We start from the raw sequence: 26569 nt of genomic DNA on the forward strand, positions 1-26569 counted from the left end.
ACACATTCCCCGGGTGCCTTTTTCCTTTTAAAGAGGTATTTTTGTACCAAGGCAGGTGAAAAAATAAGGAAAATAAATTAAACAAGTTTTAAGTTTCCTTTATTGTAATGTTCACTGCCTTAGCTTAATGATGCCATCACCATGCTCAAGTTTTACTATCCAGAATAACAAGGTCAGATCCATTTTACAGTTTAAATTTTCTCAGAGTTAAATAGGAGTGGGTAAGTTGTTGTAGTTCTCGCGAATTGTGGATAATTTTGGTTTCTGGTTTTCCGATTCCGGATTCCGGCTTTTAGTGCTGCCCTACGCCGTCAGTTGAATTAACATCGAGAGGCAAGGAATGCAGTCTGAATTGCACTGAATAATAACTTTTGTGTAAAAAGGATGTCCAGCTGTAAGCTTGTTTGACTGTAAAAACTGCAGTCGAGTAAGCGAATTTACTACGCTTTAGGTTGACTTTTTAACAAGTAAAGATTTTTTGCTGTTGTTCTGCACTGAAGACTGAGAGGGAGTAAAGCTTGTCAGCCAAACGGAAAATGTTGTGAAAGAGATTACTGTGCCTGTAATGTGAATGTATGTTTTCAAGCCAAGTCCGAGCGAAGACGCCGACAGGATATTGGTAAGTTAGAAGAACAATTCTGTCATTGTGTCTTTTATGTGTAATCTGTTTGGCAATATCTAATGACGGGGATTCAGGAAGACAGCATTCCAAATGAGCTGGTTGGTTTATATAACTCAATGCAACAACTTTTATCTTCATTCGACTGAAGTCAGGAGAGGGAGAGGACACAACGCGGTACCCCTAAAAATCATTTATCGGTCAAATTAAATACTTTGTCAACATGGTGCGGTATTAAGATGTACATACCTTTATTTATTTGCACGGCTTTCCAGCTCTCCGATTGTTACAGTTCGATGTAGTCCTCAAGTGATGTTTCGTAGGTACTTCGTGTATCCGATATTATATTGTATTTTTGAGCGTCTGGAAAATCAAGAATCCGGAACCGGAATAAGAACAACAAAGGTCCATCATTTCAGCCAAAAAAAGTTGAACGTTATATCACACACCTTAAACTGCAAAATTGATTTTACGGATATTATTGTGACAACAAAGCTCGTACCACTAGCATAATTCCTTTTTTGAACGGTTCAATTTATGAGAATGATTGACATTGAGATTACTCCTTGTCCCTTGGTGACGTGGGGGCGACGTTGTTACTGAAGGCATGGATGAAAGAAGTCCAGGAGGGAAAAGTAAAAGACAAAACAAATTCACCTTATTTATTGGAATAAAATGTTAGGGTGAACAACTACGAAACTCGCCTTCCAGATCTCGCCGCACTGGAGATCAAGAAGAAACACGGGAAAGGTGAGCACTAGACTACGTGGCAGGCATTCGAAGGGGAAGGAGAAGGGAAAGAGAAAACGGCAGGAGAACGAGGAAGGCGCGCGTGGAAGAAGTGGAGGACGCTATTGTTTTTGTCGATTTTTTTACGCTCAGATTCTAATCGTAAAAATCGTGATTGGCTAGCTAGAATTAACTTTGTGCCAATCACCACAAACCTATTGTGGTTGAATTCAACTTCACTCTGTTTTCGAGCTCTCACGTAAACAATTTCAAACTCGCCGCCAACTTTGACTTTTTGATCTGATTTTTTTTAAAATGGGTTCCAGCCACATTTGTCAGTCGTTCAGTGAAGCATACAACATCAAACGATGGTCTGAGCAAATTCACACAAGATTTTATTTAGACATATTCCATCATTAAAACCCAGTTCACAAACTCGACACGCGTCGTTGAAAGATTGCTCCTTTTTCGGGCGACGGTGTTTTGGTTTCGCACTACTCTCCGCGTTGAGAGTTTTTGGAAATAATGGCTTGATAAACAACAATAATAAAAGCAAGGTGAAACACGCTAACACCAACCCGGTGTGGCCAATACATCACGCATGCGCACAACCATTTCACCTGGTCAAAGTGGCCGGGTGAAATGGTTTTGCGCATGCGTGATGTGTTGGCCACACCGGGTTGAAACCGGGTTGGTGTTATCCATCCTCGGAGACCCAGGGGCAGATCGCGGAGGCAAGGGAAAGTCAAAACGGACGAAAGAAAGTGGTGACGAAGAATAACATAGTAGCGCGAGAAGAGCCCCTGGGGACAAGTTCTTACCAGACCAGTTCCAAACAGCAGAGGTAATCCTCAATTCTGATTAGTGCCAGAAATTCTTTGTGTTTTTCTGCCCAATCAGAGGTCAGCAGGCCGTGAAGTCGTTTCGTGTCTTCTTACACGGAAATCACTTGATCGCCATACTCGTCTTGGTTCGTTTGGCAAGGTTTTGCTCGAGGAGAAAAGTCTCAATCACAGCACAAAATATACAGGGAATCGTTCGGAATATCGGCGGAGAAATACGCTGGACCTTTCGCAGGTATTGGTATAGTAGCGTATCTCCAAGTGTGCGAGATTTGTTTAAAGATGTCCTCACCGATTCACCTAATAAAATAGCAGCGATTACTTTTGATCTGACAATTATTTTTATTCTACCCCCTTATCCTGGTCGAGGTATTTCTAGAAATCCTACATGAATTGCGGTGGCAATAACTTTTGCTAATCTCGAGAAATTATTGATCGCACGGGCCACACGCAGCACGACTTTATTTCAATGCGCGCCAAATTAAATTCAACGCTATCGAGCTCATGTTCTCTTTACGATATTGTTCACGATGAGCCAACCGAAAGAAACAGTTCAGTCACGCCTGTTGTCGAGTGCGTTCTTACGTTTTTGTTAACAAACAGAGACAGCGAAACCTTTATGGTAAATTTTTGAGAATATTTGAAGAGGCTTTCGATCAAACTTAAAAGTCCAGGCAGATGATGGTCTTTCTAATGCATTGTGCGACACTTGTCACAAAAGGCTGGAATCAACCTGGAAAAAAAAAAGTCGTCATTTGCCATTTCAGCAAAGCACTTGTTGAAAAGGAGACATCCCCTTTATCCTTTAACACCGAGGCAAGATGCAGAAACTGCTTGTCACAGTGACATGGAAAAAGGTTATAGAATTCCCTTTGAAAATGTACCAATTAAGCCAATTCCACCATCTTCGGTGATGTATTGTCCTGGTGAGTTAAAAAATCACCATGAGGAAAGCACCCAAACACCAAAATCAAGTTGCCACTGCTTTCCAAAATCAAGCAAAGGAATATCTGTCAGGTATACACAATTCCAATAATTCTGTTACAGTATACATACACACACTATATGTTGATGTAGAAGCCCATGTTTTATTATACTGACAGTGTACTAGAAAATGAAATTTGCCATTGTTGTAATGACATATCCTTAAGTTTCAAGTTTTTTACAAATTACTTAGTTTAACTTTTTACAAAAGATGCCATATCCTTATCCTTTAGGAGGCTCAGAACAGATGTTCCGCCAAGTGCTCCAGCAAATTGTCACAAATGCCACCTGAGCCGCTCCAGAGGATCATTAATGAATCAAGATTAATACAACCAGAAATGGTTTGTTAGATTTGGTCAGGTTTATCTCAAAAGTTCGTCCAGCATCCTTCCCTAATTTGTTTGGAAACAAGTGAAAAGTGTTATTTTGCATTCTTCCAGTGGAATTTTTTTTATCTTTCAGCTTTTTCAAAAATATTTCAAATTCTTCTTCAGTTTATAGTTCTTTCTCACATCACGTGCTGGGTCACAGAATTATGACATGGTTTCAAAATCTAAAAAAACAAAATACTGCTCACTGAATTGGTTTTGAGATACTTTTCAAGCCACAAGTTTTAGAGGGCCTTTGAGCAGCACTGTACCATTAGCATAGCAGCAGTTGGGACCCAGTAAACACCCTTTAAAACATTGCCTTGCAATAGTATTACACAGGTATGAAGCTGTAGCCCTTTTGTAGCCCTTCCTTAAACTGAGAAAATAATTTCTCTTTTCATCAGTGACCACATTTCTGTCATTCTGTAGAGTGCTCTTTACCTCTTCCAACAATTGTCTATCTAGATTAATGCTGCAGTGACATTTTGCATTTCGCCTGAGTATAATATTTATGCTGATTTCAAAACCCAAGCAGCTGGATACAGTTGAACAACAACAATAATAGTAATAATATTATCATTATTATTATCATTATCATTAACATCATTGTTGTTGTTGTTCAACATACTTGTACTATAGAAAGAGTATGCTGTTTCCTTCTTTCTGTGGGAAATATGAAAATAGTACATAAATCAGTTACTAATGGTTCATTTTTTGAGGTCCTATTTTGTTTCCCTAAACTGAAATAATGTGCTACTTTTTCTGATGTGTCCAATAACACTGACAAATTGATAAAAAATATTGCACGAATGTGAAATAATTATTATAAGTTGTCACATTTTTGGGATCTTTGATGTAAAGAGAAATATCAAGGTAAGATTTTATATTTGCAGAGGTACAACTCAGATTATGTACTACATGGATCCAAACTCTGTTTTATTATTGGAGAAGATTTCTTTCAGCATTGTTTTAGAAACCTCAGGCCTCCGTTGTTGTTATTACTGTCGAACACATGCACAGCACACTTTTGTATGAAACAAGAAATAGCAAACAAAAATTTCCTTAGAGCAAAATTAATGTTGCTTGAGAACATTAATGACAACCCAACTTACGGTGCTCATAAAATATTCACAATCTCTTTCCTGTGTTCTTTGCAACTGTCTTTAATCTTTTTTCACGTTCAGATTATTGTCCATTATCCAAGTAAAATTGCCTCAAAGGAATTGCCAGCAGATTTGCACAGCCTGGGTATTGCCCTTTGCAAGGCTATTAAAGAACACATCAGCTGTAACTTTGGCAGCATTCACAAGCAAACGTTTTCTCTGGAGATCAGCAAAATTTCAGCCACAGCAATTGATGCAAGAAATCTAGAAATACCTCGACTAAGAAAAGAAGATCAAAAGTAGTCGCAGCTATTTTATTAGGTGAATCGGGGAGGAAATCTTTAAACAAATCTCGCACACTTGGAAATACGCTACTGTACCAATACCTGCGAAAGGTCCAGCGTATTTCTCCGCCGATATTCCGAACGATTCCCTGTATATTTTGTGCTGTGATTGAGACTTTTCTCCTCGAGCAAAACCTTGCCGAACGAACCAAGGCGAGTATGGCGATCAAGTGATTTCCGTGTAAGAAGACACGAAACGACTTCAGGGCCTGCTGACCTCTGATTGGGCAGAAAAACACAAAGAATTTCTGGCACCAATCAGAATTGAGGATTACCTCTGCTGTTTGAAACTGGTCTGGTAAGAACTTTTCCCCAGGGGCTCTTCTCGCGCTACTATGTTTTTCTTCGTCACCATTTTCTTTCGCCCGTTTTGACTTTCCGTTGCCTCCGCGATCTGCCCCTGGGTCTCCGAGGATGGGTGTTAGCGCGTGTCACCTTGCTTTTATTATTCTTGGTAAACAACATTCCTTCGTAGTGCATTTTCCTGTAAACGTTTTTGATTGGATGCCATTTGACAGTTATAGATTTGGCAAATGCCTTATGTATGCATATTAATTAGGGGCTCCTTTCACGCGCGCCCTCCTCGTTCTCTCGCGGTTCTCCCTAATCTCGTACTCAGATCTCACTCTGTTACTGGAAATGTGAGATCTGGTAAAGTTCGACAGTACACCATTTTTCATTGGCTGCTAAAAAATGGTTGCGGCAATCCAATCTACGCTCCGATTGGCTTATTTCGCGGGGCACTTAATGAAGGTTTGGTTTTCGCAAGCTCATGTGCTGTTTTGAATAAATGCCAGTTGTGCGGAGGAAAGTTCTGTTTTCTTCCGACGCCGGAAGAGCTTTACAGTTGTGGAATATCATTTTAAAAATTTGCGACGTTTGTGTAAATGGTACCGACGAAAGCCCCACGTACCCTGCCACTCGAATACAGTTCTGCGTAGCTTGCGACGTGGTATGCAGAAACTAATAAATTCAAGTTGAAGTATGTAATTTATTTAAAACAGTATTTCTCGCTCTTAAAGCGTGACTCGCGAATTAAGTAGTGATCAATTGTGAATTTTACGGTTAGATCGATTAACTACATTTTTCACGAGATCGTGTCAAGAAAATAGCGCTCGTTTCAGTGATTAGGCCTAAACCCTCTTTAACATTTTTAGCTTTCAATTTACGGTTTGGCTAACTACACTTTGCACGAGATCGTGTGAAGAAAATAGCACTCGTTTATTGATTAAGCTTAAGCGCTCGTGTCATTGATTCTGCAGTTGCTCCGACAATTAAACAATCTCGACCGTTCAAAAACAATCGCCTGTAGCGCTTTTTTCTGTTTCGGCTTAAGTTTAAGGTTTCCTTGTCTTCTACCCAAAAGAATCTCTTCAAGAATACTCTCGAAATCCATGTTTGTTCCGTAAAATCACCCAAAATCACAACAGAGAGTACGAACATGCGCAGTGATAGAAAAGCCCGTATTTCGGGCCTCGCTGGCAATGAGCATGCTCGAAATCGAACTTTACCAGATCTCCCTTCCGCATGACCGTGGGAGATCTGGGTACGAGATTAGGTTCTCCCTTTCCCTTCTCTTTCCCTTTCGAACGCCTTCCACGTAGGCTACGTTCCGTTTCCAGATCAAGCACTTTTCGTGCCTTTTTATCTTGTTTTAGCCCGTTGTTTTGCACTTTCTTGATATTCACCGCTGAAAATTACACTAAAACAATTATTCGCCTCAGGCTCAGTAAATATTATACACTTAATGTGTGGTCTCGAGGGAAACAGTTAGTTTTGTTTTCCCGAGAGTCCTGATGTTTCCCGAGACTTCGTCTCGGGAAACATCAGGACTCGAGGGAAAACAAAACTAACTAGTTTCCCGAGGGACCAGACATTAAGTGCTTTGTTATATATTTAGACTTTTCCTGCAATAATCCAGCAAAACATCCGGAGCGGGCAACAACTGCGGAATTGTATCCTGGTCCGGATACATTTGAATTTGATCAGGGCCACGTGACAAAGAATCAACCAATCACAGTGCTCGTTTTGTTGAGCGAAAGTCAAGGTATATAACAATATTCACTTCGCCTTCGGCGAATAATTGTTAAATAAATAAAAGGGGTCTCTACGGGTATAATGGAGTGAACGTTTGTCTCAATACAAAAAATTACATACACTACAATAAGGGATACATGAGGCACCTACAAAATTGCAAGATGGCGGCCAATTCGTGAACTGCACATAAAGGTATGTGCATCTAAATGCCTCACTATGTTGATAAAATATCTAATTTGACCCGGCAATAAATGATTTTTAGGGATACTCCATTTAGGTACTCCATAGGGTACTTCATGGATTAGGGATCCGCGTTTTGTCCTCTCCCGTCAGGAGATTGTTTCAATTTTGGTATCAGAGCACTCGTCCATTTTCACTCAACGCTTCTGTTAATATCCCGTTCAGTGTGTCAGCTGTTCTTGGCAATGCCTTGATTCTGGGTGCTTTGCACGAACGCCCTCGTTGCTTTCATCTTCAAACGTCCTCCTGATTGGATTAGGTTTGTCCGATTTCTTAGTCGGTTTACTGGTTCAACCATTGTACGTAACTAATGAATGTCGACAGTACTTGGCAGCAGAAGGTGATCAAGGGATCCACAACACCGTCCTGACCTTCTTTAAAACGTTTTTATGTGCAGTGTCTTTCGAAACTGTCACCTTATTAACCATCGACAGATACCTTGCGTTGCAATTTCATTTAATTAGGTATAGAGCAATCGATCAAACGAATGTGTGGTCTCTTGAGCGCTTTGTGTATTTGCAATGGAATCGTTTCATACGTTCTGATACATTTTCCATGGAATTTTGAGGTCATCGCGATGCCCTTCGCTACCACATGTCCTATCCGGCTCCACGCGTCCGTACATTACAAAATTTACCGCATTGTAAAACAACACCAGCGACAAATAGCTGCTCAAATGAACTTTCTCTCAACGCATTCCACCATGAACATTACTCGACTTCAAAAAAGTTTATCTGTGTGTTCTATATATACCTAATATTTGCATTGAGCTTTATGTCTTATTTAATAGTAACAGGCGCAATCATTATATCAGGCCCAGAAATTCCACATTCACTTGTCCTTCCCTATAAAATTTCGTATACTATCCTATTCATAAACTCCACCTCAAGGAGGCTCGAAAGGGTTTTCAGCCGAGCGTGCGCGCGTAAACCACACAAGCAATTCTAAAAGCTGCTCGCGTCAGCTCATGATTCAAAATGGGTCACCAGAAATAAACAAATACCGCTAATTTCGCTCACCTTGCTGCTAATTCATATATAGATGAAATATAAATGGACATCTCCTATTCACGAAAACTACGAAAATTGTACACAAACGGTTTACTAGTAATGTGGCCTGTAGCTCCACTCCCGCGTGCACTCGAATGAGCGAGTGACGCATACGTAAATGCTGATCTTGCAACCCCCTCATTTTTCCTGATTTTGTAACTTTGCTCGTTTATATCTCTGCTTCCGGACAGTGATTTTTTTTTTCATTTTTTGCATGTTAAAAAAAAATCTGTAGGTGAAAAAAAAATTTAGAGACATTTCTAAAAAACTGACCTTCATATTTTGTTGCGACATGTGTTGAACGGGGTGGCCAAACGTACGCAACATGTTGTGCCCAACAATGTTGCAAGATGGTGCGCTGAAATTAATGTTGCGAGGTTTTGGCCAGGCCTTTAAGTTGTGTGGTCTGACTCTCGTTAGTTCGACTACTAACCGAGTCGTTTTTCAGTGTATCATACAATATGAAACCACATTGCTCATGTTACAAAACGTCCGTTTGTGTTTGAGTTAATTGTCTGGTTGGTCTACAGGTATACACTTCTTTTATTTACACTACTCACAAAAACTGTCAAAGAACAACAAAAAAATTAGCAAAATAAAGATGTTCTTCACTGATTCTCAGCATGGTTAGTGTGTTTAGTTAGCATGCTCTTAAAATTATGGTTAATCGCAGCCTGAACATTTTTATTAAAAAAAGGTTCTTATGAAGAAAGAGTGTATCTGCAATAAATATGAAAATCATCCTTAAGAATGGAATTAGAATTCTATGTGAAAATAGCGGCATTCTTGTTAGAAAAACTAGTGGCAGTGTTTGATTGCAGTAACGCGAGCGGACTAGGAGCAGTACATTGTATCCCATCATGGAACGAACACGTTAAGGCCGGTATGCCCTCAAAGAGGATCCGTGCTTTGACGCCTTTTTGTAACAGGCTGTTTACTGTTTTGGCCGACAATTATAGAGTCCCACAAGTACAATCCACTTGTATTGGATCCTTTCTGAATTTGGAAGCAAGGCACCGTCAAGTTCCTCACTTTTGTGATGAATAAACTCCACTGCGCATTCGGTGTCATCGTGGGTGCATTATTCAGATCTTCACGGAAAAATTGAATCAGTAGGAGCCAGATACGCGTTGGAGCTCGCGACAGACATACGATTTCCATACATTGTATCTAATGATTATGCGCCTTCCTTCTCAAAACAACTTATTACTTCTCCCCGTCGAAGAGCCCATTTCAATATAAGCAGTCGTCTATACTTTCTGAATTCTTTACCAGCCCGAGTTGTGACACTTTCTTCCATACCAAGATTTCGTGTCATAAGTATTGTCTTGCGCAAGTTTAAGTGTAAAATGTTTACGATCAGTCGTTGACTCTTGCAATATTACGGAGTTTAAGATCTACGACGCGACTGTGAACAAAAACGTCATTTAAATTTGCAAGTTCAAGTTTATTTATCTTTTTCGTCATTATGTTGGCTTGTCTAACTTCTAAAAGCTAGTGCAACTTTCCAGGAACTGAATTAGGAGGTGCGGTGTTGAAGCTACGACAGACAATTAACAATTATTGGATGAGGTTGATCATGATAGCGATAATTATTATCAATACCCGCGGCCAAATGACAAACTGCCCTCTGTAAAACGCACCTTTTTGTGGGCCAAACGAGAAACGTGCGGACTGAAAATATATTTGCCGCCCTGATACTGATTGGCTGCAGAGATGTCAAACAACTTCGCTTGGCCAATGAGATTGTCCTATTTAAGTGAGAGGATTACTTCTGCATTTGGTCTACAACCCGTACTTCAAATATTTACATTTCTTTCATTCTCACAACCTTTGTTTGTATATTACACTGAGGGACATTTCCATACCATAGTTTCATGCTACATCTCTGTTAAACATTTTTCTCTTATTAAATAAATTGGTACGATTTGGCCTTGTTTATTGATAATAATGATAATCAAATGACTTTTGTCGGGCATATAGTTTATTTGTGTCCCTCGGGCCACAAATAAACTAAATGCCCTCCAAACGTCATGTGAATGTCCTATGATCAAGACTAAAGTTTGTGTTATCTGCCGAAGCCGAAAGATGAGGTGGATAACACAAACTAAGGCCTTGATAATTATCGCGATCATGCGAAAACCGAATCTGATGATTGTTTTATTATGCATATTCCTGGGCTGCAATTGTAAAGACAAGAGGACTGACTCATCTATTTCTTTGGTTTAGTGGCAAATCAAAGAATGTTTCTGCAGTTGGCAGAGTCTTCTTTCCTCTTACCTGCTGGTTAGCGTGTTAGGTGACGTCACTTCTGCATGCGCAAAACTATTGTCTGTAAGTATGACGTCAATTCTTCATATATAAAATCTGTTGTCTGTAGGCATGACCTAAGAGAAACGGGGCAAGTAAGAATTAGATGCGTGCTTATAGCAAATAAAAATCGAGCTGGTGACACCACTGTATAATTATGATTCAAATTCGCTGCCTTGTGTTCACGTTCTCCGTAAAACTTGAGAATTAGTCATTTCACGTCGCAGATTTACAGAAAACGTGAAAGAAATGTACAGACAGACAGAGAGACAGCCTTTATTTTCGCACGATGATAATAAAAGTTATGCAGCTTATGAAAAATGCACGTGCAGAGAGTGCAAAGCTATTGTCTTTGCTTATTAAATATGCAACATTTGTGACATTTTCGTTGCCGTCGCGTCCTAGATCTTAAACTCCCTACTACTGGCTAGCAATGCCTCTTCATCAGAATGCTCAGCAGTATTTTTGTCTATCATAGCTTTATGCCTCCTTGCCCTCTTTTCAGCTAAATCAATAGGCCATTTCCGAGTTCATGTCTGCCTCCTCTTCAAAGCGAGTCCAAGTTCGAAGTTGTTGTGATGGTAATTAGTTCTACTTTACATATGAAAGAAAACTAATTTTCATAACAAAAACTTCGCACTTAGACTAGTACTCGCCTTGAAGAGGAGGCAGACATGAATTTGGAAATGGCCTATTCGTCACTCTTCTCACCGATGGCTTTCCTCGGGCATAAGTCAATAACTATATTGAAGATTGTAATCAAGGAGATGTTACATATCAACCTCGGTGAATGAAGATTTCTTTTTCGATGCTGACTTAATGAGTTTTCGAAAACAAATCCTAGTGTTCCTTTGCAGAAGTCGAATCTACGACCTTCCGAACTAGCTATTCGCGCCAGTCCCTTGCAGCGAGAGTATAAATAAGAGCTCTGCATCAGAGTTTCATTTCGGCCCAGTTCGCGTTAGAATGCTCTTGCAACATTACCGTGTTATGGCTGACGCGCAAGCTCCTGACCAGTTGAAGCTGCTGTTCCCGCCGCTCAAGTCCTGGTTCAAGTGCCTCCGGTTGCCGCAGCTAATGCTGAGAATCCTCAGCAAAATCAAGCTCCTTTGCGGTATAACTTTTGCTCGTTTTACTGTTTGGTTTTTCCCTGGCTGGTGTTCGCCCTTTCGCCTTTCTCTCCCCTTTGTCGTCCACGTGGCTGCTTGTTGGCACCATTTTTTCGATAGTTTTCGTTCCCTCGTTTTTATTTTATCTTTTGTACGCCTATGTTTCGCTTAGGCCGATTTGGCTTTTTTGCTTGGTTCTTGTCCCCTTTTGCACACCTTTTATTTATCATGTATAGGCGTACGGGCACGGTCCGACCTGGGGGAGGGGGGGGGGGATGTCCTTTTTGCCCGAAAAAATTACACAGTGCCCAAATGCTTGATTGTTGAAATCCGTTTTTTACTCCCTCAAAATGTACGAAAGAAACATTCGTTTACAACTCTTAAAAGTCATAAAACTGTACGTATTCGAAAAATAGAGTTTTTAGAACCTCACAGAATCTATGTAGGTCTCCTGGATCAAGTAACTAATAAACACTTAGAACCTTACATACTCTGTATTAGTCTCCTCCATCTAGTATTTAAACTAGCAAAAAAGCTTATTAAAAAAAGTAGCTATTTCTTCCATGGCGTTGTCCAAAAGTGTCAATTATTTTGTCAATACCGTTTGCTATGACTCTATTGCCATAGGCGCGTTCAATGCAAATGATGGCGAGGCTATTCAGTTTACTCTGCCCCATCGTGCTGCGAATATATGTCTTTAGTCTCCGAAGTCCGCTGAAGGAGCGTTCCGCTGAACATAATGTTGCTGGAATTACGGCCAGAATATTAGACGCCACCTTTGAGAATTCTGGGATCATTTCAAACAGGTGGTTTGCGATCAACAGATCAGCAGCCGAGCAATTCAAATTTTTAAGATCAACCGCGAGGACTTAATTCAAAACAAGGACTTTAATATCTTTTAGGTTACACAAGTAATATTTTGATACTTTCAAGTGCTCTTAATTAAACTTTTGCCTTATTTATATTTTTTTAAATTCCATCTTTTATCGTTTCTTTATTGCCCGAATTTTGAGCATTTTGCCCGAAAATTTCCGAGACCCCCCCCCCCCCCCTTCCTGCTCGTACGCCTATGTCAAAGACTCACTAGTTTAAGAATGCAATGCGCTTGTACGCGACTGAATTAATATGCAGCACGGCCGGAATTTCGGGCTTTCAGACTTTTAAACTCGAGTTTTGCTTATATAATTATCTGCATTTACAGGACGAAATTTTAAGCGAGTTAGTAAATGACGTCACTTTTCCTTAGATCCAACCATCTGAGGTCCAGTCGGTCATATTTTAACGTGAATAATGGCGGACCATGAAATCTAAAACTTACAATCAAAGCAAACAGCCTTTCTGGTTTCCCCTGGAAAGCTCTCTCACAAACGATCTTGTTCTATTAAGACCCCGAATTTCATTAAGGACTTTCATGATCTCAGAACTATCCATATGTATTTGGTTGCATTGGCACAACGATGATACCACAGATTCCCCATTTAGCTAGCCTGGAGCTATATTTTGCAAAAACACCGCCCTACATAAAATAACATAATCAAGATCGCCCCGAAATAGGTTGAATAACTAGATATCGATCTCCTGGGTGTGAAAGAATTTTATAAAACTAAATGAACCAATTTGTTACCAATTCCTTTCTAGACAGTGTAAGACTCTTCCTCGATTATATGTTGTGTTGTGAGATTGGAGACGTCATCAATAAGGGACACATGTACAATATCCTGTTACAAAGATAAGGGGCTTGAATCTAACCCAAATGCTTATCGTAAACCTGTGCGTTTTTCTGAAGGCGTCAGTTCAATCAGAGAAGGTTTTCTGTGTGGAACCTTTCCCTTGTACCAAGGGTAAATACCTTACCATTGCGAGCTTAGATACTCGTTACCTTGAGAAAAACTAGAGTAGGCTACTGCTTCTGGCCTGGGAAGCTGCTACTAAGGTAGACATACTGGACAAAACGGAGTCTTAGCTTACTGAAATTAAAGAGGTTTTTAGAGACAGCAAACAAGTGAGAGCAAGCTTACTTCTCATTTAAATAGTCTACGTCGACAAACGAATTGCATCCAAAATTCAACACAATGTCTGGCGGTATAAGCTTTTTTCCAGTGCATATCAATTCCTTAGATCTCATCTCCACATCTTGCCTTTGAAGAAATTCCTCTTTAATTAAATAGGAAAATTAAGCATCAACACTTAGTATTTAAAAATAACTGAGGAGAAAATGCTGCCTTAGTAATTTCATCTGGAAATGGATAGACTTTCAAGTCTTCTCAGATTAGAACTACAAACCGTGGGCCGCCCGCCCTGTCCCCGGGAAGGAGAAGGGGGGGGGGGGGGGGGCGGGCAGGAAGGAACAGTAGCTATCACCTCCTAAGTCAATATAAGTTGAACGAATAAAATGTTGATATCTTAAGGCGGAGTTCGGATATAATCAGCTCTCGTTCACGTGATAGAAGAACGCGAAAAATTGGTTTTATTAAACGAGTTGATAACGACCCAATTCTTACCACCGTAACAAGACGCTTAGTGGCGTTTACGTGGGATGAGGTTGTTCATTGTATTCGTATAGGTCGCTTCTGTCGCTTTCACTCTTTAATCAATCAATTTCTGAAATATTTAATTGTAACCTTATGTTTAAAGGCTTTTCTTGCTTTTGGAATAATTTCTTTGTCCCAAAAAGCGTCAGAAATGCTTTGTCGGTGTTGGCATAGCTTCGAAATTCCTCCTTTAGTATTGAAATCCAAGATAACCGAATGCAAATTAGCAACGCCTCCTTTCGCTGTCAATTGCAAATACAAAGGCGGACTGACAGGAAAGCTCATTTTCCAACCCTAAAAATTATAGCACACGAGACGGGAAAGTCTGATCAAACCAAGTGAGGGAATATCTGTTGTATTTACCAGTATTTCGAAAGGCATTGCCTTTCTTCATCAGGGTATATTAATTATCCACCCGCAGCCAGTGATGTGATCAATCGTGATGTTTGAGAACTTTCAATCATCACTCGGGCCCATGAATCACGTTCGTACGATTTCAGTCCTATGCATCTGTACCATACTGGTGATTGGTCGTTTTTGTTTTGAGAACATTGGTCAGTGTAGCTTCGGAAAATATCTGTTCGGAAGACGATTTGAGATCTCGAATTTTCGGAAAATTGTTCCAGAATTCCTTGCTTGTCTGCCTGTCCTAGGAATTTCGAACATCTATGACGTGGTATAATTGCTCATTTTTAACGGGTTTTTACCCTAAAAAGGTCACCTAGAATTTTCGGGACCTTTTTTTCTGGCTGAAATTTTCGAAAAGGTAAGTTTTGATCCCTATAATTTTTCGGATCACTGGACTTTCAGCTAGGGAATCCGAACAGATGAAAAATTTGTAGGGGATAAAAATATGCCTATATCTACCGTTTAAATACTAAAATACGTTTAACAATGCTATATCTAAGTGGTTTTGAACTATATTCTCGTTGGGTGCCCCTGTATAAAGCGCATTTTGAATTTCAGCTGCAAAATGTCATATGCTGGCGACCGATCCGACTGACCCAACTTTATCCATTTTTAAAGCTAAAGGAAAAAGGAACAAAAACAAGAAAATTTTGGGATCTCAGGTGGTAATGCTACATTTTCAAGAGAATATATGAAGGTCAAAATTGCAAGACTAGTGTGGATATAAAAGGCTTTCTTAGTTTGATCATTGCAGGAATTAAGTAGCTTTAACAGTTATAAAAAAGCCTGGTTTTTTTTTCAAGTTCTTTACAAGAGCTACTCATGTTCTTTCATTAATAAGGTTGATCTCATTGGGTCAAGCGAAGTCAATAAAGTTTCATTTTTCGAAGTTGCAACGTTCATAACCTATCTTGAGTCGATGATTCGGATGGCGGCTCCACAAATTTCAAACCGTTCAGTACCTTCGCATGTCGTGAGGCATGCATGCCAGGTGAGGCAGATGTGTTATCCAGTAATTACAAATTTGATTAAAACAGTTTTTGTTTGTTTTATTGACAACAAAGAAAATATTGCTTCGAAGTTTAATTCTTTCCTCATTTCCACGAGTGTGTGTGTGTGTTAATTTAAAGCACCCTGGGGAGCAGAGCCTCGTCGAGTTAAGAAAGGCTCTTCTGGCAGGGTGGTGTTAAGGGGACAGATCCTCTATTTTACGATTCCGCGATGAGTTCGAACAATAAAAGGCGAATGGGATTTTAATCAATTTAGTTTACACACTTAAAGAGACCACACTAACAACAAAGAAAGAAATGAATAAACAAAAGCTGAAGAAAAATGCAGATGTACTTCATTGGCGCAGCGGCCTATTTCTCGCAATAGAATTATTTTTACGGCTTTCATAAATTTTTTATCGTTAATTCGCCACTAAGCATATTGAAATAGTAGTTTTCTATTTCATCTTAGGAAACTGAAAGAAAATGAAAGCTATGGGGATTGGTGATACAGAAAATCAAGAGAATGATCTACATCCTCGAAGACATGAACTCAGAGAATTTTGTTCCAAAACCACTGCTCATGGGCTTGGCAGATTATCCGAGGCAAAATCTTCTTCGGCCAAAATATTCTGGATGCTAACATTTGCAGCTGCATTCGTTGCTTCAGTTTATCAAATAAGCCAAAGCTTCGAGAGATTTATGCAATATCCCACTCATACCGATATCGATTTGGTAATCGAGGAAAAGCTCATTTTACCCGCTGTAACTGTTTGCAATTTTAATCCGATCAAGAAGTCAAAGTTGATGAACACTTCTTTCTTGGATGATATTGTAAGTATATTTGCTTAATGTGAAATAATACATTTAGCAGGCGATAAGATATAATTTCTTGAGAAATGGTCCCAAGTAAAGGGAACTGATTAGAACTGAGACTGAGGCAGTAAGGAAGAACGCAATTGATCTTCGCTGATCGTGCTAAAAGAGTTGGTCACCCTGCAAATCGTTTGTTTCACTACATTGCTGTGCTAGCTGCAGGAGGAGATGTAAACAATATATACAGGATTTAAAAAACAGACAAACGCTACTTCTTTTTCAACTTGTTTGTCGTCTATTGAAATGGGGGATAAAAGAGAGGCGAGATCAGACGAAACGAAACAAATTTCTCTACAGACCGCCCTTTTCAAAGCCATTTATCTTTACACGATATTAGTTCTGAATCAGCAGGACTATGAGAACAACAAGGAAACACCGTCACAGTTTCCTTTATTCGGTATCTACTGTACCCATCTCAGTGGTACACCCAAAAGTTTGGAAAGGACATAAGCATTGAACTGATGTTTATAGAAAATAAGCCAATTGTTTCTTTGTACTAAGTCTTCTTACTTGCGTATGTCCTTCTGAAAGTAAGTTAAAACGCGCTTCATCGCCGTCCAAACTAAACTCAATACCTATAACCTTTTTTAAATACTTTCATTTTAATTTGCTTTCCATGAAATTATTTCCCCTTCATTTTTGTTTGTTTCTGTAGTAAAAGTAATAACCTGAGCCGGAAAAAAAGGCATTGTGATTTTGCCAGCTGTTTGTGTGTTTCAACACTTTAGCTTGTTTCTCACCTTTTCTTCTATTATTCTTCCTCTTTGTCTTTTCTTTTCTTTTCTTTTTCTTTTTCCTTTTTTTTTTTTTTTTTTTTTTTCTTTTGCTGTTGTTGTTGTTGTTGTCAATTTTCTTTTCAATGACAAGAAATTTCTTCTTAGCTCTGTTAATATACTTATGCAACACTAAAACAAGCCGGTGTAGCTGCTATGCAAGCGGCTTCGAATTCCTTGCATCCTTTCGGCGACCAATCTTCGATATTGAAAAGCTTCCTTTGCTTAAAGAGCTCGAAGCCGTGGGACCCATTTCGGTAGTACCCGTCTTCGTTGATTTTATGCAACAAGAACATGAAGATTTATGATCCACATTGAATACACTCAAATTGATTGCAGGTGACGGTATTGCGTTGTAGCGTTGAAGTGGCAAATCACGGGGGGTTGAAATGGCCTTAAACTGGGGAACAAATAGGGAAAGTCATACACAAATTGCATAATTTTATTTTAAAGAGGGTTTAAACATTTGAAAATTATAGTAAAAGAAAATGCGAACGTAAATGTTTGTTATTCCTGCAGATCAACGGTGATCAAGGCACCAATAGTAATTCTGGTGAGTACGTGAGATAAATATTAATACAGAAGACAGAAGAAGAAACGTGCTTGTCCTATTTGAATGCACCATGTTTCTTTCCTCTTATTTGTTTACAGTTACGTTTTTAAGGTGACTGAACACAGTTTAAAGCTCTTATACTTCCATTTCTGTAATATTAATCATGCAGTTTTTGGCTGGAAGCTCAAGCTTGGTCGATGGTGAGTGCTATCATGTTGGTTTCTATTTGTGACAGTTACTGTGCTTTTAAGCTGTTACCATGGTAACGCATCTAGAAAAGGATGCATATTCCTCGTTTATGCAAAATTCACTCTTTAGTTTTTTTGCAGCATTTGCTTACTTAAAATAATAGAATAAGTTTAACAGCTTTTATCATAAAATTTCAATTGACGGATTTTTCATAATTTTTAGCTTCCCCAAATTCTTTGACTTGGGCCATTTGAGCTTCAATAAGAATAAAACACAATCAGCGGTTACAAATATTTACTTGAACTGCATAACTTTTTTATAAATTTAACGTTTCGTATGTTACAACATACATCATCAGAAGTGATTATAGAGCGGTTTTCAATTGAGTGTCGAAAGTATAATTAGCGAATTCTTTTGTTTTGCATTGCTTCACTCAGTGATTGGTTCAAAGTTCTCGCGCCACTTTTTCAACCAATCAGAAGTGAAACCAAAACCCATCGTGGCTCGCGCGTGCACATTTCCCCGCGCTTTATGTCCGCTACGTCAAATAACTTCGAGTTTTGATTGGTTTACTGGATTGCCTCCGTCCTTTTTGATTGGCCAAAGTAATTACTTTGGTTTTGGTTTTACGACACTCTATTGAAACTCGCTGTAATCTTTTCTTCAGTTACGGATAAATTTAAATTCAAATATACCACTGAAACAGATTAGGAACTAACAAATTTGATTGACAACTAATGAATTTAAACGAAACGAAATACGCCAATAATGGACATAAAGTTTCTCAGTACCAACGTTTTAACTTTATCTCTATTTTTAGCGTATTTCTTGTTGTTTAAATTTGTTAGTTGTCAATCAAATTCGTTAGTTCCCAATCCGTTTCGGTGGTATATTTGCATTTAAATTTATCTATAACTGAATAATGGATTATAATCATGATTTATGTTGTAACAAACGAAATGTTAAGTTTATAAAAAGTTATGCAGTTCAAGCAAATGTTTGTAACCGCTGTTTGTGTTTTATTTTTATTGCCTGTTAAAGTTCTGACCTTTTACAATTATCGGCGACAAAATTAGTTGAGACAGTTGCCAACAGAGCACACTGGGCAACACATTCATTGTTTGCAAAGAAAACTTGTCTAAAAAGTACTTTTCCGGGATACCCTTCCCTCTCCCCGCTAATCAATGTTGTACCGCTGTTGGCAAGGCTCGTAGGATACAGAAAAGAAGACAACATTTTCCCGTGAGAGGGAGCCATTTTCTCACCGAGCTTGAAATAGACCCTAAAGGATAAGAGTGTCTCAACAATTTTGATGTCGATTGTAGCCAAAACTATTTTAATTACAAATTTCTCCAAAATATGATGACGGGTTTGCGAGAAATTTGGTAAAACAGACAACAGCTGTAAGTCTCAAAATTTTCAGCTAATGCGCATGCTCGGAATTTTGCTGCATTCCTCTGAAAGATTTTCACTTTAATTATACCGTATTTCCAAGACGGTCACGACAAGGGCAAGAACAATCTCGCCATATTTGTTTTGTTTTTCGAAATCCACACCGGCCCGTCGCTGACCGCGAAAAAACTGTGTTCAGTCACCTTAAGGTCTCGGTAAACGAAAATTTTAGTACATTGCTCGATTTTGTTTTTTTTTGGATTTTTGGCATGAGTGGGTCCTAAATTTTATTTTGGCAGAAAAAGAAAATCAGAAAGTACTTTTTAACCCTTCTAAAATGAGCCTTTTCTGTTTCCTACCATAAGTTGCGCGTGAAAAGTGATTGACAGCCCCTGTCTACTGCGTGACAAAACACCATTGCGTGACGCAAAAATCAAAATTCTCCCACCTCCAGTCGGGACAGGTTTTAAGCTATCGCTTTGAAACTTTCAGATATGATGGATAATGATAAAGACTCAATAAGGGTGTGACGAATTTTCCGATTTCCCTTTGTAACTCATTTTATGTCAGTCCCTTTGCGTAAATCACGCTCGAGATTCGACTTTTTAGTTTGAAATGCAATAATTCCGCTAATACGAGACATATGCAAAATTCCTCACACCTTTTTTAGGTCTTTTATCTGTCAATCAGATGCAATAAAAAGGAGGTGAATATTAACAACGCGAAAGGGCTGGAGCTTCAGCAGTAAACTCGATACCTCTGAGTTCGAGAGCAAAAAAATTAAGCGCCTTTTGAAATTCGATGAAATAAAATCTTTCATAAGGTAATTTTGTCTTTAATTTGATATATACCTTGCCTTCGTAGCGAAAATACTCGCGAGACTAGAATTTTTTTCTATGGGCACCTTGTTTTCTTTTACCGAGACCTTAACTCACGCAGTCGCTTAGTTGTCGAATTCGACGTATTTGAAAACAATACAAAACCAAAAGCAAACCAAACTATTTGCAGATGGTAGTCTTGGGGCTTTCGGGATATCTGCATCTCCTGGGTAATTGATTCAAGTTAATTTTTGCTATTATCTAGCCCGTGATATATATATCGATAGATTACTTCATGGTTGGTGAGTGCGTATACGTTTTACGCTTTTTATTCACGAGTTGTGAAGGATCGCGTAAACGAACGAGTGAGCGAAGCAAACGCGTGAGTGTAACGATCCTTCACAACGATTGAGTAATAAAAATCGAACGAACGAGTTAACCATGAAGTAATTTCTTTATTATATAAGTACAGAGATCATAAAGTTAACGAGGTGAGTGTTAATAGAGAGGCTATCAAACCACCGATCGTAAACAAAAGTCCTGAACAAATAGCAAAATATTTTTGTAATAAAAGAAATCTTTACCTTCCATACCTCGCTTGAGCACTTTAAAAACTTTTAAAGATCTTTTGAGAAGTATTTTATGGAGAAAACTAAGCAATCAAATATCAAAAACTTTGAAAACCATACAGCAGTCGGCCGCCATGTTTACAAATTTTACTCCTGCTGTCAGTGCACTGGCCACTCGCACCAAAGTTCAACCTAAATTAAAAAGCTGATACGACAATTTTTCACTAGTGAAAACATCGTGCGTCATTTTTATTCCATTGCGGAAGTGTACGTAAATCTCTATACTTATCTAATAAAGTTGGATTGTTAATTGATTATCGCACACCTCAGTCTAATACAATTAATGACGGGAAATGTACAAACAAAATTTTCAGAGTTATCTGACGCTAGAGAAAAGTTATACTTCATCTTGAAAAACAAGTTCAAGGAAAGTATATGGACTGCAGGTCATCAAAGAGATGAAATTATTGCACGCTGCGAACTTCCCGTTGCTCGGATATCATGTTCACACCTGTAAGTATATACGATATATCATTGGTTCAACATATTTCAAAATTTAAAAGCAGAAGAGGGTAAGACGATCTAAAACCTTGTGCAGGTAGTTATAAACTCCAGAAAATCTTTCAGAAAAACCCAGCATACGCCTTTGTTCAAAAATTCATAGCGTGGTACAATTACGCATAAAAACTTTTGTAAAGACACAATGGGGCCGTTTATACGAGAGAAAATAAGCCGCGGCTTACCCTGGCCGCGGCGTACATAATACGTGAAAGGAACTATTTATACGAATATAAACTCCCCCGCAAGGCCGCGGCTTGCGAAAGCCGTGAACGCAGATACGGGGTGTTCGCGTCTTATGTAAGCCGCGGCTTATTTTCTCTCGTATAAACGGCCCTATTGTGTCAACTCATTTTGAGGTTGATTGTAATTACTTAGTTACTCAAAAGCGACGGTGGTTTTCCATAAAAAAAAAAAAAACAATACCTATCAAAGGAAACCAACTATTAAATTGATCTTTGTCCAAATGTGGAAAGTTCCTGGACTTGCAAATGATTTAGTGAATACTTTTTATGATGATCCCTTGGAAACATCATGACAATTTACAGAAAAGGTGATAACGCTATGATCCTTAGACACAAAATTTCATTTTTCTTCTTTTATTTTTCACTACTGTCAAAGGTTGCTAAGAATTTGATAAATACACGGACTCTGCTCTCAGTCCGCCACCGTGCATGATTTTGGCATTAAGGGAAAAGCCGGGTAATTAAACTTGAGACCACGCATATTTTTTTGAAAAGATGCACCAATGGAAAAGAGATTAACTCCTTTGTAGAAACTTTTCTCGCTTATCCGATGCCAACTACGGAAATTGCTATACGTTGAAGCCCAAAGGGATGTTTGCATATCAAGCTGGTCACATGCATGGTAAGAAATAGACATGTGTTGTTAATCATGTTCAGAGCTAATTTTTTTTTGCGCAAATTAAAAAAAAGATGCAAACTTTCCGTCACTCTCTTTCCCTGGGAAATATCAAAAGTGTTAACTGCAATACCCTTGTCATTACTAATCACGGAAAACCAGCAGTCGGAAGACTTGAACAGTGTATTCACTTCAATTCCCAAACGTCAAAGACGCATAACTAACCGCACATATCGATATCGATATCGTACATATCGGTGAATAAAAACCTCGACTGTACTGATATTCACCGAGCCTGAGGTGAATAATTGTTTTCGTATAGTTACATAGGTGATTATTTGAAAAATATGCATTTTCCTTAAAACAATTATTTATTTAATTTCTTCGTCTGTCACCTGGACAAAACGGTTTGTGACCATTTAGAAAAAAAGGCACGCATTGCGTAAGCGTGATAGTGCAGTAACATGACACAGTGCTTTATTCCTTGAGTGTTACTACCAACTCAAGAAACAAAAGATACATCTGTGACAAAATGAGGGTTTTTTTTTTTTTTTGTTAGTTAGTTTTTTTTCTTTCAAGGGTTATAAAGTTCCACATAAAAGGTTCGAATTCAACACAAAGATCACAAAAGTTTAACTCTCCGGATTGACCACTGTTTCTGCAAAGCCAAAAATTCACTCTCCTAGACAAGGTTATTTATCACCAGGTAACTCCATCGTTTTGGAAATAAAAGGTGCTTTGGTTTTTATCTGCGTCACAAATTACTGCAGATTTTGGGGCTCATCTGTTGAAACTCTTCCAACAGACTGTCCGTGATTCATGCACGCGCTGAGGACCTATTTGCCAGCAAGGATTTCCTCTTACAACCTTGGTGATAGAGCGTTTTCACATGACGTCACGGCGGCCATGTTGGTGTTCCAAAACAAAGAAATGGCGGCCATGATGGTGTACCAAACTAATCCTCTGGGAATTGATCTCTATTTTTATGCAAATACTTTCTTTTGTTTCAGTAATCTAATATGGCTACTGGTCACGTGAGTGAAAACGCTCTATATCACGGTCTGTAGTGCACAAACCCGCTTGGGTGATTATCACGTAATAATCAACACAATTGCAACCAATCAGCGCACCTAATTTTCAATAATCACCTGAAACAAATTATTCACCTTTATGTCATAGCGTCACTGAGCCGGAACTGCCTTTGTTTTGATTTGTTTTTTGCGGAAAAGGTACTCTAAAAATATCTATTTGCTTTCATTTCTGAACAAAATGAAGCCTATTTGATTTATCTTTCTCTTCTTCATCAGGTTTGATACTTACTTTATTTATGGACGTCGATGAATATTACCTTCACCCTGCTGATTCAGTTGGTGCACTTGTGGCAGTCCACTCACCCTATTTCACCTCATATGACCTCGATAAAAGTTCAATATTTGTTGCTCCAGGGACGTCTGTATCAATGGCCTTAAGTGTGGTAGGTGAAAAGCAAGGCGAGCCTACTGGTGACTGCTTATGTTACCTCAGGGGAATTCTTGGGCACAAGATCTCTCTGAAAATAATACATTTAAACTGAATGATATATAATGTATATCTATCGCATATTCGAACTTTGAAGATTGAAATACACCGTGACGAGAGTTCATCGCAGTTAAACAGCAATTTTGAGAAGAAAGCCTGAAAAACCAGGTTGCTTAAGTTGCCACTTACTTAACTGGTGTGGCCTTGTAGTTACGAAGTTAAGTGGAGGAGTAGGGATGGCGCAGTGGTGAGAGCACTCGGTTATCTCGAATGTGGATCGGGTTCGATTCCTAGATTAGAGGGAGGACTAGCAGGTGTGTTCGAAAGGGTCTGAGTTTTTGCAATATACTGCTTAATGACTCTCTCAACGATATGACTGGGGAAAAGGTTTTTACGTAAGATTAATAAAAATTTCTTGATATCCTCGTGGAAGCCTACCCACGTGTTGTTGATCTTGTACGTTCTGTCAACTAGAGTCCTGATTAAGCCAAGTTTGTAAGAGAATGGGGTAAAACTAAAATAATTAGTTAATAGACCGGTGAAAGTTTTCTTACGATAGACCCTGGTAATAAGAGAAAGAGGTTGACTGCTGTCAATCAGAACATCCAAAAAGGGGATTTTTTTATCCATCACTTTTTCCATGGACTGGTGAAACGTATGTTGGGATGTCTATCGTTGATGTAGTCAAAAAACAAAGTAGTGTCATGTTCAGTGTCAAAAAGACAAAAAGTATCGTCAACATACCGTCGATAAAGTAAAATACTGGAGGCCTTGTAGTTTTCCAACCAGATCCTTTCATGGTGACCCATGAAAAGATTAGCCAACACCGGGGCAAGGGGAGAGCCCATTGCCACCCCATCAATTTGATCAAAAAACGAACCCTTAAACAGGAAATGTGTTTGAGCAATGGCAAAATTAAAAAGATTTCTGAGTTCAGTTTTAGTTAGCTGGAGATCACGGTTGCCCTTGGAGATGTAGTCAACTGCCAGGTTGACACACTCCTCCAAAGGTATGTTTGTAAACAAACTTTCGACATCAAAGGAAACCATGAACGTTCCCGATAAAGGCAATTCAGTGATTTCACGAACAAAAGTAAAAGTGTCTAAAGCACAATATTCAGATGGGATATGAGGTTCCAAAAGAATGCATAAATACTTAGCCAGCTCATAGTTGCATGTATGATCCAATTGAAAAAACTATAGGACGGAACGGAGGAGTTGAGTTCGGCTCTCGGGCCGTTATTGTAACAATCTTGATGTTAAGCTAGCCTTTTCTTCCTTCAAGATCCGTAACATGTTTAGTGTGAAGGACCCTGTGCCTGTTGAACTCTGTTCGAATGTTGTCTCCAAGTTTACCTGTGCAAGCTGTAATTCTTGCTATGTCGGCGAAACTAGCCGACACCTCTCGACAAGCATTCGCGAACACTTAAACAGGGACAGGACCTCACATATCTTTAAACACCTTCAACAATCCGAGGCATGCCGTAACTCCTGCTCTGCGGAATGTTTTGAAGTTATAGACCGTGCGACCACAAAATTCCAGGTCAAGATAAAAGAAGCGTTACATATTTCCTGGGAGCAACCTTCTTTAAATAAGCAATTATATCATGTTAATTTAACTCTCTCGTTCTAATCAACATGTTCCATTGTACACTCTTTTTTGTTACCTTTGGCTATTTTGTTAGATTCCGAATTTATTTCACGTTGTTATTTATCTTTGTTTAGCATATTATAAATTCAAATGTAACTTCAAATTAATTCTACTTTCAACTGAATATGGTCGTTGCACGACCGAAACATGTCTTGCAAATTTAATTTCAAATGTGTCGTCACTTTTATAAAAATTGTTGTTAGTCTGCTTCTTTCCAAAATAGTCATTACCAGACTTCTCCGCGTTGACAAAATGAGGGAAAGCTGTTGCGCCCTTCATACTTCATACTTTCGGAACTTTTAGAAGAAGGCACACGAATGAATCTGTGCCACTTGGGGCAGCCTCATGTACGCTTATAATTCTGATACTTTTTCCATATCCAGAGCAAGAGTTCGAATAACTCACCATTTTTGTTGTTGTTGTTGTTTACATCGAGCGTTGCCAGCATTCGGATCCTCTGGCCCGCGTAAACGACAGCGGTCGCTGCACATCCTTTGTAAACCGTTTCAACCTAGTTTGATTCCGGTTGAAAAAGTTGATCAAGCAAACCAACCGAAAGCGCTTTCAGTTCCCAATAGAACACGAAAAAATAGACCAATTTTGATATATTAAAATTCAGTCCTAAACAAAGGGTATCATCTCGAGGCTCTGGGGAATAAATATAAAAATTTGTATGAGTTTATTTCCCAGAGCCTCGAGATGATGATGATGCCTTTTGCTTTGGACTGAATTTTAATATATCGACCAACCTAAAACGGTTGATACAATCAGTAAACTGATTTATGCAAAGAACAATAGGAAGGATCACTTGATCAGCTTACCCCTTCGGATAAACCAGTGCAATCACCTGCCACGGTCGATTTATTAACGGACGAAGGTCATTATTAATAATTAATTTACGTCTGTTTCTTTGAAGCAAAATATAACCCGATTAGATAAACCCTATAACAGTGGGGCAAGATGTATTCATGATAGGAGGTACTCTCAAAAGGTAAGCTCTGATTATAATATGATGAACGCTTATCAATAATTCTTATCGTGATTAAAATTAAGCCATTTTCGCATCATTATAGTTATCGCCACTTCGTCATCGTTTGTCGTCATAATCGCCACTGTATTCGCTACCACCACCACGACAATCATCATC

The 26569-nt window shown here is 38.9% G+C and overlaps 2 protein-coding genes and 1 long non-coding RNA gene across 3 annotated transcripts in view; 1 reads left to right on the plus strand and 2 right to left on the minus strand.

Moving 5' to 3' along the window:
• Positions 1 to 922, minus strand: part of LOC137992558 (uncharacterized) — a 12270-nt gene extending 11348 nt beyond the window's left edge. Inside the window, exon 1 of the mRNA XM_068837937.1 lies at positions 869 to 922. The gene's annotated coding sequence lies outside the window, so the exon portion shown is untranslated. The remainder of the gene's footprint in view (positions 1 to 868) is intronic.
• LOC137992557 (FMRFamide-activated amiloride-sensitive sodium channel-like) overlaps positions 1 to 26569 on the plus strand; it is an 87821-nt gene that overhangs the window by 50654 nt on the left and 10598 nt on the right. The window contains exons 2-8 of the mRNA XM_068837935.1: positions 452 to 619; positions 16138 to 16499; positions 17834 to 17867; positions 21210 to 21348; positions 22169 to 22260; positions 23562 to 23728; positions 26339 to 26413. Of these exons, the coding sequence (XP_068694036.1) occupies positions 16152 to 16499; positions 17834 to 17867; positions 21210 to 21348; positions 22169 to 22260; positions 23562 to 23728; positions 26339 to 26413 (855 nt within the window). The 5' untranslated portion in view covers positions 452 to 619; positions 16138 to 16151. The remainder of the gene's footprint in view (positions 1 to 451; positions 620 to 16137; positions 16500 to 17833; positions 17868 to 21209; positions 21349 to 22168; positions 22261 to 23561; positions 23729 to 26338; positions 26414 to 26569) is intronic.
• LOC137990058 (uncharacterized) lies at positions 3265 to 5144 on the minus strand. Its single transcript, XR_011121108.1, has 2 exons — positions 4658 to 5144; positions 3265 to 4208 (listed from the first exon to the last, which is right to left on the minus strand). It is a non-coding gene; the product is annotated as an uncharacterized lncRNA (long non-coding RNA).

The sequence above is a fragment of the Montipora foliosa genome, chromosome 2 (genome assembly GCF_036669935.1).
Source record: "Montipora foliosa isolate CH-2021 chromosome 2, ASM3666993v2, whole genome shotgun sequence".
NCBI classification, from domain to species: Eukaryota; Metazoa; Cnidaria; class Anthozoa; order Scleractinia; family Acroporidae; genus Montipora; species Montipora foliosa.